This window comes from Pithys albifrons, chromosome 9 (assembly GCF_047495875.1).
Source record: "Pithys albifrons albifrons isolate INPA30051 chromosome 9, PitAlb_v1, whole genome shotgun sequence".
NCBI classification, from domain to species: Eukaryota; Metazoa; Chordata; class Aves; order Passeriformes; family Thamnophilidae; genus Pithys; species Pithys albifrons.
The window spans coordinates 6681342-6698220 of record NC_092466.1 but is presented as its reverse complement, the minus strand read 5'-3'; the positions used below and the strand labels follow the sequence as shown (position 1 = coordinate 6698220).

General features: G+C 42.8%; 1 protein-coding gene across 2 annotated transcripts in view; it reads right to left on the bottom strand.

The window, feature by feature from the left end:
* The window catches only part of CACUL1 (CDK2 associated cullin domain 1), a 54624-nt gene that overhangs the window by 17938 nt on the left and 19807 nt on the right, over positions 1–16879 (bottom strand). Inside the window, exons 4-5 of one of the 2 annotated variants that reach the window (XM_071563335.1) lie at positions 14138–14233; positions 8218–8320 (exon numbers count right to left, since the gene is read on the bottom strand). In XM_071563335.1, the coding sequence (XP_071419436.1) occupies positions 8218–8320; positions 14138–14233 (199 nt within the window). The remainder of the gene's footprint in view (positions 1–8217; positions 8321–14137; positions 14234–16879) is intronic. The other variant, XM_071563337.1, reaches the window with a different exon arrangement.

Here is a 16879-nt window from a genome sequence, read left to right as displayed (position 1 = left end):
CTCGAGTCTCACCAGGCACCTTCTGCCAAAGGCTCCAAGACAGGCCATTATTCCCGGCGGCGGAGTAGAGCATGTTCTGTATGTCTGGTCCTGTCCTGACTGGTCCAAGGGCTACAGCCTGAGCAATCTCATGCTTGATCTGGTCAAAGGCTTGTTGCTGCTCAGGGCCCCAGTGGAAATCATTCTTCTTACGGGTTACCAAGTAGAGAGGGCTTACGATCTGACTGTATGCTGGGATATGCATCCTCCAGAACCCTATGGCACCCAGGAAGGCTTGTGTTTCCTTTTTGCTGGTAGGTGGAGACATTGCTGTGATCTTATTGATGACTTCTGTTGGAATCTGACGGCGTCCATCCTGCCACTTCACTCCCAGGAACTGGATCTCTTGGGCTGGTCCCTTAACCTTACTCCGTTTGATGGCAAAGCCAGCTTCCAAAAGGATCTGGATGATTTTCTCTCCTTTCTGAAAAACCTCTTCTGCTGTGTCCCCCCACACAATGATGTCATCAATGTATTGCAGGTGTTCTGGAGCCTCACCCTTCTCCAGTGCAGTCTGGATCAGTCCATGACAGATGGTGGGACTGTGTTTCCACCCCTGGGGTAGTCGGTTCCAGGTGTACTGCACGCCCCTCCAGGTGAAAGCAAACTGTGGCCTGCACTCTGGTGCCAGAGGAATGGAGAAGAACGCATTAGCAATGTCAATAGTGGCATACCACTTTGCTGCCCTGGACTCCAGTTCATACTGGAGCTCCAGCATGTCCGGCACAGCGGCACTCAGCGGTGGGGTAACTTCATTCAAGCCACGATAGTCCACAGTCAATCTCCATTCTCCATCAGACTTATGCACAGGCCAGATGGGGCTGTTGAAGGGTGAGTGGGTTTTGCTGACCACCCCTTGGCTCTCCAGTTCACGGATCATCTTATGGATGGGGATCACAGCATCACGGTTCGTTCGGTATTGCCGACGGTGCACTGTCGTGGTGGCAATTGGCACTTGCTGTTCCTCAACTTTCAACAGTCCAACAGCAGAAGGACTTTCTGAGAGACCTGGCAATGAGTTCAATTGTTCAATCCCTTCTGTCTGTACAGTGGCTATTCCAAAAGCCCATCTATGCCCCTTTGGGTCCTTAAAATATCCATTCCTGAGGTAGTCAATGCCCAGGATACATGGGGCGGCTGGACCAGTCACAATGGGGTGTTTCTGCCAATCTCTCCCTGTCAAGCTCACTTCAGCTTCTAGCACAGTCAACTCTTGAGATCCCCCTGTCACCCCAGAAATAGAAATAGTTTCTGAGCCCACATGTCCTGATGGCATTAATGTGCATTGAGCGCCAGTATCAACCAAAGCCTTATACTTTTGTGGGTCTGATGTACCAGGCCATCGAATCCACACAGTCCAATAGACACGGTTGTCCCGTGCCTCTACCTGGCTAGAGGCAGGGCCCCTCTAACACTGATCCTGGTCATAGCGGTCAGAACCTTTTCTCGATGAGTACACCTGGGAGGTGCCCTCCTGTGGGTCAGATTCTTGCCCGTGGGAAACTGGGACTGCACTTACTCTCACTGACCTTCTTCCATTCTCCTTCAGTTCTTGTACTCGGGCTGCAAGGGCACGGGTGGGTTTCCCATCCCACCGTCCCATGTCTTCTCCATGTTTGGCCAGGAAGTACCACATCTCAGTTCGTGAGGTCTGTCCACTTCCTCTGGCTGGGGGGCGTCTGGCTCTGACTTCAGAGGTTCTCATTCGCACTGGTGCCACTTGGAGACTTTCCCCAATTTCCTCTCTGATCGCTTTTACCTCTGCAGGCAGCGTCTTGAGACTCTCAACCAATGTCTCTACAGCAGAAATACGGGCCTGCATTGGGCTGTGGGTCATGCTTTCATATATCCGGAGCTTATTTGCTACTGCGCCCACTGTTTCATGGTTCTCTTCCCTATACATGGATGCCAGGAAATCGGTGTATTCAGCTGGCCCCGAGCGTGAAAGGTCCCACCACATATGTGGTGTGCATCTGACCTTGTCAGGGTCATTATTGGCTTGCCCACCTCTTCCAAAAAGCACGTCCATCATTGCCATCTCCCTCAGACGTAAAATTCCTTCTTCCATCGTCTTCCAAGTCTTCCTAATATGATGTTCCTGCAGGATTTCTCTATAAACAAACTTCTCTCTTACACTCGTTAGAAGTCGTGCCCAGAGTGAAAGGGGCTTTGATTCCCTCACGAACACCTGTTCAATAGCCACGTCCTGGGCCAGAGCCCCCAAAAACCTGGCTTCAGCACCATCCAGTTGTAAGGTTTCACCCATAAGGTCCCAAACTCGGATCAACCAAGTCAGGATGGGCTCACCCGGGTGTCGAGCAATGTCTTTCCGCAAACTACGGAGATTATCAAATGACAATGACTCAGTGATAATCTCAGGCTCTGGGTCTGCTTGCTGTGGAGGTGCAGCAGCCCCCTCATCGTCTGCTGGATGGTCTAATTTGGTCTTATATTTCCTTTTCTGAATAGGGGCAACTTCCATAGGCTTGGCCTGTCCTCCTGGTTTAGCCTCATCCTTTTCTCCCTTCACTGTGGCATCAGGGGTTTTATTCTCTCGCTTTTCCCCCTTCACTGGGCTAGGTTTCTGAATGCATTCTGGAAAAACCCTGGCCCTACCTTCAAACATTCTGTAAGCTGCAGGGATACAACCCTGCAGAAAAACCATAAAGAGCAAGATATCTCTGGCATCCAGGGAGAATTTAAACATCTCAAAAGCTGTTGTAGCAGACTTGAATGGGGAATGGACAAAGGGTTGGGAGAAGAGATTCCCCTTTGTTCCTTCCCAAGGGTCCGTACTATTATCACTGAATCCCCAGAGGTAGCAGCTTAGGTTGCGGCAGGAAAACAGCCTGGAGAGCACCACCCACATGACATCCAAAGGCATCGAATTCATGGCACCATAAATCCAGAGTAAGAACTCAATAATAATTGCGGCTATTTGAGTTTTGCTCATTGATTTGTTGATAAGACTTAAACCTGCCGCTCCTTTTGGCATGAATTTGTACCAACAAAAAGCCAATATATTATACAGGATGGTCCTGATGAACTCTAAGCTCAAGACCCACATGGTGCCACAAAATAGCAGTTATCCTTCTTTGTTTACAAGCCCCACACGTTGGGCGCCAAGAAATGTCTCGGTTTGAGGGAAAAACCAAAATGTTTTACCCACAAGCAGGGGAGGGGCCTCCTCCTCAATAATCACACCACTCTTTATCAAATTTAAGAAAAGGAATTTTAATACAAGAAGGATAACTGCTATATATATATATATATATATATATATGTAAACAGACTAGTGCAACCCACTTCCCCAACACCATAAGAGGAAAAAAAAAACAACAACAACAACAAAACCCAGCAGGTTTTCCTCCGGGAGAAAAGGTTATACTTAAGTGTCCTTGTCACAGCCCGCTGGCTGCAGAGTGAGTTTCAGTCCCTCTCCAGCGAAACAGACGAGCAGTGGGCTTTCAGATGGACTCAGTCTCTTTCCCTTGTGTTCCCCGTCCAAGAAGCAGAAAAGGTACGAGCGACCAGCAGCAAATCCAAGGCAGGTAGCAGCACGGCAGGAAAAAAGTAATCCGAAGTAGGCAGCGGCAAGACAGCCAGGGAAAACCCCAGCAGTAACCAGCAGGGCAGCCTGCCTCCTTGGAGCCCCCACTCCCCCGTTCCGCCGAGCCAAGACTGAGGAGAATATCCAAAAAAAACCAAAAGAGACAAACCTGCCCCCACCCCAGCGATCACAGTTAACTACTTCTTTTGTCAACCGCTGGCCTGGGCAGTTAAGTGGCAGGGGAGAGAATTTACATAATAATCCCAAACTACAACACCCAGTCAACAAGAACCAAATCAGAAGTGCTGAAGAAAGCAGTTTTCCCTCTGATGAAGTTCACCTGATGTCCTAGTTGAGTAATTACTGAGAAGTGCAGGCGATGCTTCTTTGGAAAGAACATCTTGTATTGAATGGTAACTACCAGTACATTGCTCTGACAAGAGCAGAAACCACTTCCTGAACTCCAAACACCAACATGTAACAAAAGAAACAGTTTCTGCACACACAGACAGACTGAATGGCTCAGTACTGCACTGATACGCTAATGGTACCACTTATTTGTAAGTGCCATAATCAATCTGATACATCCTTACTTCCCCCACAAACACCCTTGTAAGCAAAGAAGGAGTTGTAAGCAAAGCAATGAACACTTCTCCTCAGACTGACCTCTCAAACAGCTTTCATCCACATGACCAGTTTAAATTAGTGTTCCGTTTTCTCAATGTGGAGGTGCTGAGCATCTCATCAACCTGCCAGAGCAGGACTCCAGCCCAGAACTCTTGAGTTTTCAGGAAGAGAACAAACTCTCATAATTAGAAACCAAGTGACCTATCCACCAAAGAGACACAACAGTGTGCTGTTAATTGTTTTTCCTTTTGATAGATTCAAAAGCAAGCTTGTTTTGGACACTAAGCTACCAACATCCAAACAGAGGAGAGTAGCAGTTGCTCGTAAATACTCTCTGCCATTGAATTTTTACTTATTACAAGCACCAGAAGTAGAGTTTCAGGAGCTGTTATTCACTTTCATGCAGTAATTGCCATTTTTCTAGACAAGAATGAACAGACAGGATGATTGCAGGGCACAGAGATTGCAATGCAGGACTACCAGAAGAGACAGTGGCTGCATAAGGAGAAAACACATCTGTTTCTGGGTTTTTCTGCTTACAAGTCACCTAATGCAGGAGGTGGACTTGGGTTCAGTAGGTGCAGCAGGGACAAAGACAACATTCTCCACCATCCCTTGTGACATGGGGATATTTATCTCCGTTTTCCCCCCGGCCTCATTTCTGAAGCTTTCTGCAAATAAGATGGTGTATCTTTGCTTGTTACAATCAGTTAAGCAGTTCTGCACACAGCAACTTCTCCCAGGCCATTGAATACAGCAGTCTTATTTACAAGCTCTGGCTTTGTAAGGAAAATAATCAGGTTATATTCACTTAGTTCAAATGTACCCACTTTAATCTGAAGAGCATTTACTTGATAAATGTGAGTGCAAAAGCATTTCACAAACACAAATATGTCCATGGACGTGTGTATGCCAGAATTTTGTTATGTATTTACTTTATCTGATGAGATGTGCTCTAGATAGGAGAGAGATGTCTTTCAAAACAATATCCTCTATCAAAACCAAAGTGGAACCAAATCATTGTTTGAGCAGGAAAAATTTGTCCAAGCAATGTTCACTTAGGCAGCACTTCCTCTGTAAGTAATGAATTCACACCTTAATCACTCTATTTTTGGCAAATGAGTGCTCAGATAAGCGCTCCCACCAGAGAGACCTTTGTACCAGGCGTTCATCTTGCACCTTCCTGTCCTCGACCACACAGCACAGGCCCCAGGGCAGACCCAGGCTGGGGCAGTTTGAGCAAGATCAAACACCAACAGATCGTGCTGCACTGCTTTTCTCACTTTTTTTGTTTCCCTGTCCTTTTGAAGGGGAGCAGGAGCTTTTTCAAAAACAGCCTGCAATGTACCTACAGTCCTTCCTGAATACAGCCTGAAATGGAATGCCAGCTTCCAGGCTCTGATAGGATGACAAGATACTATCAACTAAACCCACTTTGTGCAGAAAAACATAGCAACAAACTTCAGGAGCAACAGCAGATGTTACTCTTATCCTCCAAGTCCAGATCACAAATGGATCAAACCAATTTTGTAATTTGCTTTTTCAAACAGAGGGAAGGGATGCTTCTCCTCTCACTGAAGTGGAAGTTGCAGCATCTCTTTAAAAAACAGCCCCAGGATTCCATTTCTCTCTATAGATCACAATTTCCTTGACTTTAATTTCCTAAGCATACCCAATCATAACCGCATTTTTCTCCCCTCAAAATACAAAAACTCTTTTTTGTTGAACCAAATCTGTATCAAATATCATGAAACAGTCGCACAAACTGACACTGGGAAGTCAAGTAAATAACAAACACTGACTTATATCCTATTTCACAGAGCCCTCACAATTCCAAAGTCAAGTAAATAACAAACACTGGCTTATATCCTATTTCACAGAGCCCTCACAATTCCAAAAATGAAGGTACTATTCTAATCTACTATGGTCTGAATTTCAGCAAGCAACAGAGAACAGCTGAGAATGGCAGAAAATAACACAACAAAAGAACTTTTTCAGCACTTCTACAGTACTGTATCATGTGTCTTCAATTACTTCCCTGGAATCTGTTAGCAAGCCTAGAATTTTATTTAGTCATTTTTAAACTCAATTTAAAGATCCTCTTATCCAAGATTTAACCAACTCATACCACAGTTAGAAGTTCATATCTGTCAGTATTTATCATCTTTCTTTGGAGTAAGATAAAACCTAAGCAACTTAGTTTTAATAAACTGGCAGCCAGACTGAAATGAATCCAAGGAAGTTGCTCATTAAACAAGAGAATCTATTTACAGCAACACAGTCAGTGACAGCTTACTCTTATTTTTCAGTGTTTTCATTTTACTTCTGCAATTAACAGAGCTGGGAAGTATTTCTGATTACACACACACACACCAGCACAGATCTCCTCCTTTCAACAGTTCATCTGCAATTTCTATTTGATTATGCTTTTATCACCATAAAGTTAATTACATAGCAACACACATCACTTATGTCAGAGGTTTGACCAGTGTTACCTTTGCTTTGCCACTGGAAAAAAAAAATTCTCTGCCTGGATAATGCATAGACAAAAGTTATATAATTTTAAGGCAATAGCATCTGTATTTTCCATGACCCTGTTGCAGCAACGATCTGACTGCGTTTCATGATACTGTTAATTCTCTTTAGCACGAAATAAAGTGTGAGGCCCATGGCTGGGGATTCCTCATGGTTCTGCTATTTTCAAGGTGATCTGATCTGTTACAGCTAAAAACAGTTCTTAGCGACGCTTTTTCAGATGGAAAGGACGAGATGGTATCCGAGTTGATGATCTCCCATCATTTTAGGGATCTCCCACCAAGCTTCCTGATGCTGTAGTCACTTTGTTTATCCATTCTTCTCCCAGGGTATCAATTCTCAGTGACCCTAAAACACACAGTCATGCTCCTATCCCAGCCCTTTGCTGGAGAGAGCAGGGCATTGGTAGGTATGGCCAGACTTTGTGAACGAAGATTTGGGAAGGGCTCTCCCCACCTGGGTGTGCCCTGTGCCCTTCCAGCCTGCACAGTGGATGTTTTAGGTGAGGCTCAGCGTGCACAGAACTGGCCTCACCATTTAAGTCCTCAGGTCCACCTGCCACGGCCGAGCGAGCTTGGACAGTGACAGTGAAGTTCTCGGGACTGTCACAGCCTCCGGTACTCACCTGGGCTGACCCTGCTGAGCATCCGAGATCTGATGGGATGGGATGGCAGGGAGGCTTTAACTGCCAGGGGACGGTCCGTACCAAGACTCGAACTCACAACCTTGGGATTCGGAGTCCAGAGTGCTCTCCTTTACACCATGGGACTGCCCCATGAGCAGGGCATTACTATCCAAGCAAAGACAAAGGAGAAATATCCTGCACGCCAAAGGCTCTGATAGTTTCCTACGGCCCTCTCAAAGACCAAACCAGGGCAGTACAAGGTCCCTGTGCTCACAAACACACAGTAGCAGTGGCAGGTTGAAGGCAAACTCAGAGGTTCGCCACAGGAGTCAAAGTTCCTGTTAAGTGCTCATGTGCATCTCCCTTGAAGCAAATTAAATTTGCATTAACCCATTAACTTAGACACTGCTGTCAGCATTATGCAGTTCATTAACTAGTGGGCAGTACTTGAGTACATCATGACAATAACCACAGCAGTATCACAATTCTTTGACCACACCACATTCTTACTGATACCTGTTAAGATTTTGATTATGAAACTAAAGAGTAACAGCACAAGCAACAACAAAACATTCATCATGTCATAATCACAAGCCCTAAGGGAAAACAAATATTGGTTCCCGCAGATCTCAAGAAAATTATTCCTTTGCACAAAGTTACATTTTTACAAAAAATTTTAAAAGTTGAGTGTGCCACATTTCCTCATGCCTTAAAGGAATCTGTATTTAAGCTCACTGGTCATTTGCCATTTTCCCTGTTTGTTGGGGATTTCTGCAATATCTACAAGCACTGTGGTTTGCCAGACTCCCATTATAAAGAAAAACTCAATAGGTTTACTTACGCATTAGGTTGTAAATGTGCTTTTCTGCAACATGTTCCGTAAACAGCTTTATAAGGTCATCTTTTAAGTCTCTGTTAAGCTTGGTTTCTATGTAAAATTTATTCTGGAAAATAAGACAGAAGTTTTCAAGTTTGTATCTCACAATAGCAAATAAAGCAAACTTATTTTTTTCCCTGAATAAAAACAGTTAAGAATTTTAAAGCTGTGGAATATTTCATAGATAAAATGCCTCCTTGGTGATATTTTTTCCAACGTCTAAAAGAGATGAAGCCATTAAAACAGGCAGGTTACAAGAATAAATCATCAGTACAACTGTTCACTTCAGTGATTCATCGACAATCTCAGAGGAGAGCTACCCAAAATTAATCAACTGTGGAAATAAGTGATACATATAAATTTATACAAAACTGAACTACATGACAATATTTAGGATTCCATTATCTTGACCTACGCAGCATTAATAGTAAATTTATCGCTTTAAAGAAAAATCAAAAGAAAATTCTATTCAGGAGTTCCTTGAAAATGAACTCAAAAAACCCATACAGAAACACTTACCTGAGAGGTTTACTAGAGGAAGGGAGATCTTAAGGGAGGAAGGTTTTTCCACACTAAGTCAAGTTGTTCTCCTATCCACTAAAGCATTTAGCACAATTGGAACAAACTTTCAGAACACTATAAGAGCAATCTTTACATAATTCTGTGAAAGCCATTCTCTTGGCCATTACCAAAACAATAAACACACCATAACACTGTCCATGCAGAAAACACTTGAATTTTCAAGGCAAGCATTCAGCAGTAGTTATTTACCTTTAATAAAAACTCAACCTGTTAGAACAAAGGCAATCTGAGTGCTGAATCCATGCTCCTACTGCACTTTCAAATTGTTGTAGTGATGAACAATCTTAGAAAGATCTTTTTTTTCCTTTGAACAGGGATTGAGGGAAAGGCTCTGCAGACAGAATAACCTGTCTCATAAGGAACAGACTAACTTCATTTGTAATGTTTTTGGTCAGTGGTGAATTGCCATTGCAACAGAAATCCACAGCAACAGATACACACCCTTCCCCTGTACTCTGCGTTGGTGAGGCCACACCTTGAGTGTTGTGTTCAGTTCTGGGCCCCTCAGTTCAGGAAAGAGATTGAGGGGCTGGAGAGGGGCCAGAGAAGAGCAACGAGGCTGGAGAAGGGACTGGAGCACAAGTGCTGTGGGGAGAGGCTGAGGGAGCTGGGGGTGTTTAGCCTGGAGAAGAGGAGGCTCAAAGGTGACCTCAGCACTGTCTAGAACTACCTGAAGGGAAGTTCTAGCCAGATGGGGGTTGGTCTCTTCTCCCAGGCACTCAGCAATAGGACAAGGGGGCACAGGCTCAAGCTCTGACAGGGAAAATGAAGTTGGAGATCAGAAAAAAATTCTTTCCAGAGAGAGTAATCAGGCATTGGAATGGGCTGCCCAGAGAGGGGGTGAATTCACCGTCCCTGGAGGTTTTTAAACTGAGATTGGCCGTGGCACTGAGTGCCATGATCTGGTAAAGGGACTAGAGTTGGACCAAGGGTTGGACTTGATGATCTCAGAGGTCTTTTCCACCAATCGATTCTATGATTTTAGGAAGTGTTAAGAAACACACCCTACTTCTGTCTTTCACCAGACCATTTTCCTAAAGCATTTACACCTTGAGGTTCCTGACCCCATAACACCATGCAAATACTGGTGCAACACACATTAAGTGGTAACAGTGTTGAACTACTGATTCTTATGAGCTGACAGATGAGTTGCACCCAGCTAAGGCTATAACTTAGTCTGTTCTTTCCCAGTCTCAATACCTTTGTGCATTAAAAGAAACTGGCAACAAAAGGTGAAAACTCTCATGCTTCCTTTTTGTTCACGAGTTGGAAAGTCTATACTTTTAAGTTTCACTACTAGAAAAGCAACACAAAAATAATAATTAAAAAGAACCCTCAACACAGCAGTTACAAGACAATACTCGGAGAACAAACCTAAAATACTCTTCACTTTTGCTCTCTTGGATACACCTATCCAAAAAGATGGTAAAATCACGTAGCATAAGTACTCCATTTCCAGTCCACACTGCTGAGAGCAGATAGCAGAAGAGCTGTCACCTTCCCCATCCTTGACAGCGGAAAACCAGGAAGATTTTCTGTATAACATGTAGGTAGTGGCCTAGGCTGTACCAGTATTTTGTAAAAAATGTCTCAAGTCACTTAAAGGTCTTACTGACAGGTAAAAGGGAAGAAGATATAAATAACTGAGAAAGCCAGGTATGATACAAACACTTATTCTAGAAAACACCGTATCACAAAGCAATCTGGCAGGTCTTAAAAGATAAAACTGAGTTAGTATTATGAAGAGGAGATCAATAAATACTTGAAAGGAGAAAAACCAGTACACAGGAGTGCTTATCATCCCCATCCACATATACATATTTGATGAGCCATTGACCGAGGGAGAACGAAAAACAACTTCCAGCACAGTCTGCCTGCAAAGGCACCAAAAGCATTTACTGAGGGACAGCTCCGGTTTATACGGGGTTCTGAGAGAAGGTTCTGGAACTTGGACAGGACTGGGGAAAGGCAGGGGTGGAGCCAATGGGACAAAGGTCAACAAAGGCAAGAAAACTGCCCAATGGGAAAACAGGTTTGTGGGCAAAGGAAAAAGGGTATAAGGGGAAGAAGACAACATGGAGGACTATAAGGGGACAAAGAGGAAGGAACAACATGAGGGGAAAACAGTAAGGCGGTAACAATAAACTTGCAAAAACGGAAACCCGTACAATAAAATGTGATGAACTAAACTATTCTAACAGCCTCTACTTTCGAGGTTTCTAGTGCGGGTTGTTTCACATCTTCCACGCGTCATGCGATGCACATTCTCCCACACACACTCACATATGTTTGTGCACACAGACACACAGAAAATGCCCTTCAGCTGACAAATACCAAAGTGCAATACCACCTAGTAAGAATATTAATATTTTATAGCCAATGAAAAAATACTTAACTATCCTAAAACCACAGTGCTCACAAATATTAAGAAGAGGAGGCTCAGAGGTGACCTCAGCACTGTCTAGAACTACCTGAAGGGAAGTTCTGGCCAGGTGGGGGTTGGTCTCTTCTCCCAGGCACTCAGCAATAGGACAAGGGGGCACGATGGGCTCAAGCTCTGCCAGGGGAAATTGAAGTTGGAGATCAGAAAAAAATTCTTTCCAGAGAGAGTGCTCAGGCATTGGAATGGGCTGCCCAGAGACGGGGTGGATTCCCCATCCCTGAAGGTTTTTAACCTGAGATTGGCCGTGGCACTGAGTGCCATGATCTGGTAAAGGGACTGGAGTTGGACCAAGGGTTGGACTTGATAATCTCAGAGGTCTTTTCCAACCCAATCTATGATTCTGTGATTCTAAGCTCATATAACGCACCAAGATTTTCATCTACATCTCTAAGTAAAATGAACAATTGAGAATCTATAAGAAAAATATATTATCCAAATGCTGATTTTAATTTTTATTGAAGTGGAAATATGATTTTTATTCATTCATGTATGTAGCATAATGTGCTATGCAGAATCTCTAAGCATCCAGAATAACCTCATTCAAATTTACAAAGCAAACAGTTATTCACTAGGAATAAAGCACTGTGTACTAAGCTTACTTCCAGCTTAGTTTGCTTCATCTTCTGTTACATTCCAGAACTTTTGAAGGAGACCAAACCCACAGAATCTTAGAAGGACAAAAGTACACTGGGTCTCCATGCCTTTCTGAAAAGTCTGCTGTAGCAGCATGAGACTAAAACAAAAATCCATTACCATGTGAAAAGATAGTGCTCACAGCAAAAAAAGGAAAAAGGAAATTCCCTTAGTTGCAAGGTCAGCCCTCTCAGTCATCACTCAAAGCAAGCTTTGAAACAAACTCTGGTCACCACGTACACACAGGTTAAATCACCTCTCCTGTACTCCCACCATTCACACACAGGATATGGTTTGGTCCATATCAGGAAAGGAAAGGAAAGTGCTGCTCCTATAAAAACACACAGGACAAAGCCAAACACAAAATGCTATGACATGTTCCAGTTCTACAGAAAAGCTTTCGTTTTCCCTCAGCTTTATAGATTTTAAATTATTTAAATGCATATCAGAAGTTTTCCTAAGCAGCAATATAATTGTCCCTTCAGAACAAAGTTCTAAAGGGCAACTCAACAGCCTTGGAAACTCCTGATTAAAGCAATCACAAAAACGGAAAGCGCTGGCACCTCTGATATAAAGGCAGAGTTCAACGATAAAGCTTTCACTTTTCTCTGACTTCAAAAAGAAAATTATTATCTAACTCTTCATTTTACAGGTCTGTTTATTACTCAATCACTTTTACTGTGTTCAGGTATCAGACTCCAACTCTAACATATAAAATGGGATACAGAGCACTCCTCACCTGGAGACATAAACACCACATTACAACTGTGTACAAAGGAAGATATGAAAATCAATTTGACAATTATGGCTTATCTAGTCAGAGGAAAACCTTGCACTGATAAAACTTGTCTGTTTTTATGTCTACCACACACATTTTTTCAATACTAGTTACTGCAGTCTTAATTGTTAAGATGAATTTTGACTTCTGTGATGGAAGAAAATCACAGAAAGAGCATTCAGCACAATACACACCTGAACAGCTTATCTCTGTCTGCAAATGGATATTAAATTATGAGATCACTTAAAACACCTGTCTGCAATACACAAGTTATGCACATAAAGGTCAAAAAGTAGGTAGCATCCAAAAATATCTGGATGCAATAGGGAAAAAACTCCCTTCCTAGTTTTCCCCAGCATTTCACAACAGGAAACAAGAGAACAATTGAAAAATCACCACAGGAACATATCCCTTAGCTTACAAGTGATGATGTAGAACTGGATTTCATTCTGTATTAACCAGATTAAAAAGCAGATTAGAAGATACCCAGTTCAAGAAAGGAAAATTCCTCTTTTAAGGCAACAAATCTGTCTGGCAATACCTCGCTGAAGGACTGTAGCAAGGCACCTAAATCCATTGAAATGAAGGAGATCCTCCTAAAAGATACTGCTTCCCAAACTCTGGGAAACTACCAAAGAGAATAATTCTGAAGAGTCTGAGGTTTATTTAATGTAAATCAGTTAAACCATTTTTTTCTTTCCCAACATATTTTTCCCTTTTTTTTATTTCTAAGTGATGCCAACACAAGAAAAGCTTCTGAGAGGACAAATTTCAAGCTTCATTAAAAGAACAAAAAAAGAAAAAAAAAGCAGTTTTGGCACTTTGACAAAAAGATGCAAAATATAAATGTCTTCAGAGGTATAGAAAACTCCATAACTATAAAATCATCATTAAAAACTCTTAGAGTTAATGGTCTCTGAAACTCTCCAAGTATGTCTGACAGTGCTATAAACACAAGTTTTTCTTCATCCATCCAACACTGTAAATCACTTTATCAAATCACAAAGACATTTCCAAGATACATTTCTTCCTGTCTTGTCTGAGCCTGTGGTATTTAAAATCCAGAAATAATCATCTCAAAGAAATCCAGAATAATCATCTCCATAGTCTGCCCAAACTAAGAAGCCAATAAATTATCTCTGTTCAAAAAGTTATAAATAATGAACTATTTGGAATGGGGCTTTTTCCCTGATCAAAATAAAAACTACCCTCCCCACTCGCAGAAAAGAACTATTAGGGCAGAAAACAACTGCAAAACTCTACATTTAAAAGTTTCCCTTCCTCTTCCCATACAACTTGATCAGTACTGTCAGGCAGGTGTCAAAACCAGGCATGAATCGTAAGTTTTACATGTCAAAAATCATTATAGCTGCATTTTATTCTTCTCACTTTCAGTCAGCATCTTATGTATGGACATATTTATTTGAAAAGAATTTTCTAAAACTTACCATATATATGAAAAGAGGCACAATGCTCTGCAATGCTCCCATATACTGTCCAAGAGCTATGTTAAATCTTTCAATATAGAGATCTGGAGGGCTGGCCTGCAAGAAACCGTAAAAGTCAGGTTGTAATTTGAACAAGAGAAAGATCTGGAACAGCATGGGCTATGCTTTCATAGCAAACTCAAACAGCTACAAAGTATTTGATACACTAGTTCCACACAAAGCAAGCCACACATCATTCCAGAGTTTCTGCTACAACTGCCTCCAGCAAAACCAACCTTCCCTCAGTAACGAGTTTTTGCCTAAGACTACATGGTTCACACAGTAAGAAATACAGTATTCCTGTAACAAACCAGCATTTTGCACATGCAAATAAAAACACTTCTTAAAGATCAGACCTCCACTTAGTAAGCACTACCTGCCATGTAGGGAATCCATCACCAAATCTGAACAAGTGCCGCAGTGTGTGCTGCAACCCCCCTGAGCTTTCACTCCACCACAGCAGGGTGATGTTAAACTGCTGCTTTGCAGCTGAGCTGGCAAGTGACACATCCCTCAGCTCCAGGGAGCACTGTCATCCAATCTTATAAATTTTAAACAAAGCCTTTTTAAAGTTTTGCTGGGTCACCTAAAGCAAGGCAAGTATTGGCAAGGCAAGTGTGGGGAGAGGCTGAGGGAGCTGGGGGTGTTTAGCCTGGAGAAGAGGAGGCTCAAAGGTGACCTCAGCACTGTCTATAACTACCTGAAGGGAAGTTCTGGCCAGGTGGGGGCTGGTCTCTTCTCCCAGGCACTCAGCAATAGGACAAGGGGGCACAGGCTCAAGCTCTGACAGGGGAAATGAAGTTGGAGATCAGAAAAAAATTCTTTCCAGAGAGAGTAATCAGGCATTGGAATGGGCTGCCCAGAGAGGGGGTGAATTCACCGTCCCTGGAGGTTTTTAAACTGAGATTGGCCGTGGCACTGAGTGCCATGATCTGGTAAAGGGACTGGAGTTGGACCAAGGGCTGGACTTGATGATCTCAGAGTTCTTTTCCAACCCAACTGAGTCTATGATTCTATTCAGGGTATTGAGCTAGAAGGACTATGAAAAACCAACATCTTCAAATACAGCTCTGCATCCACAGTCCTGTGCTCCAGATTAGGCCTAGGAAAGTCTCCTGCTGTGCTCCAACACACAGCATTACCCTGGAGCCCCATGCAAGGCTTTGCTACACAAAACCTGAAGGTGCCCTGCAATTTTCTGTGTACAATACCCCATTTCCCAAAGAAAGAGATAAGGAAGCTAAAATCTGTTCTGCAGCAAACGAAATTAAAATTCAGAATGGAACCAGAAAAATGGGAAGCACTAAGCACTGTTTCTGTTACAATATTTATTTGGAGGCATGCAGGGGAGCTGCTCTGGAGCACTCAGAACTGCACTCAGACACCCATTGCTTTGGTTTTCCAGAGGGGCTGGGGAGCTGCCTGAATTCCTGCTGTTCACATACACACCTATACACACCCAAGGGCAAAGTGCTGCCTGCTAATCAGAAGCAAAACTGTTTCCCCCTTGCAAAGCCAAAAGAAGAAAGAAAATAGAGCAGTAACTGGAACCTTGCAAGAAACCAAGCCCAAAGATTTTCCTAAAGCCAAAGCATCTGTGGCATGAAAAACACTCGAAATTGAGCTGCACTCAACCACCTTTAGCAGAACTTAAAGTTATCTTCACATAGCAGATTTTTCAGCCTTTATATGGACATTCACCAGGGTTTCTAAGAGAACAGTTAAAATTCATGTTGATAATTTGCTCTGTTAAGTATTCTAAATTTATATAAGTTTGGTTTTGCTTTTAAATTGGTTTCTTTGCCTACCTTCTTAATATGCTTAATGAACACGTGGGTAATTTTCACAGCAAACACCAATACAGAGCAGACAGTTCAGAAAGTAAAGCAAAACTGGCAAGGGAATAAAGAGCATTATTCCACATGCTGTTGCCAGAGGTTATATATGGTTATCCCTCATTTTGATCATAAGGTTTTAATCTTATTGCAGATGGAGTTCTCAGGGGTGGCCAAACAAACTTTAGTTGGAAGTGCCAACAACGTATAAAAGTGGCTATGAGCTCCAAAGACTCCCTTTCATATATCATTACATATATAATTTGTTGCAAATAACATGCAATGAAATCTGCATTTCTAAGCACTATGTATTCCTGCTTCTCTCCTTTTCAGCCACAGTTTTAAATATGGTTATATGCTCGGGTTTGTGAAGACTCAGCATACAGCTTCTAAGATTAAAGAAAAAGGAAAACTCTACTTCAAAGAACACGTCAGACAAATGGAGACCATGGGCTGACACAGTGCACCACTCCTCTCTCACTGATAGACTGCCCTTTTTATTTAAAAAACAAAACAAAACCAACAGAAAAAAAAAAACAACAAAAAAGAAAGAAGACAGACAGAAGCTGTCTGGAGAGTGTGTGATTTAGTCCCATGAACAGGCTCTAGGCAGTGTATCCAGTCAGGCTGTCACTCTTTTTACAGGGGACATTAAGGATTCATTTCTTTTTCCTCCACTGCAGGTGAAAACTGTGCTAGCTCAGCTCCCAAAGCCTATGTCACAGTAAGAGAGACGTTTTATATGAGGGAACAACTGCACACCCAGCTGTCTCCTAAGAATGACCTCAAGAGTCCTCCAGTGGAAGGATACATGGAAGATGTTCCCACCACCACCGCCTTCCAACCAAGTGGAAAACAACTGCCCTAG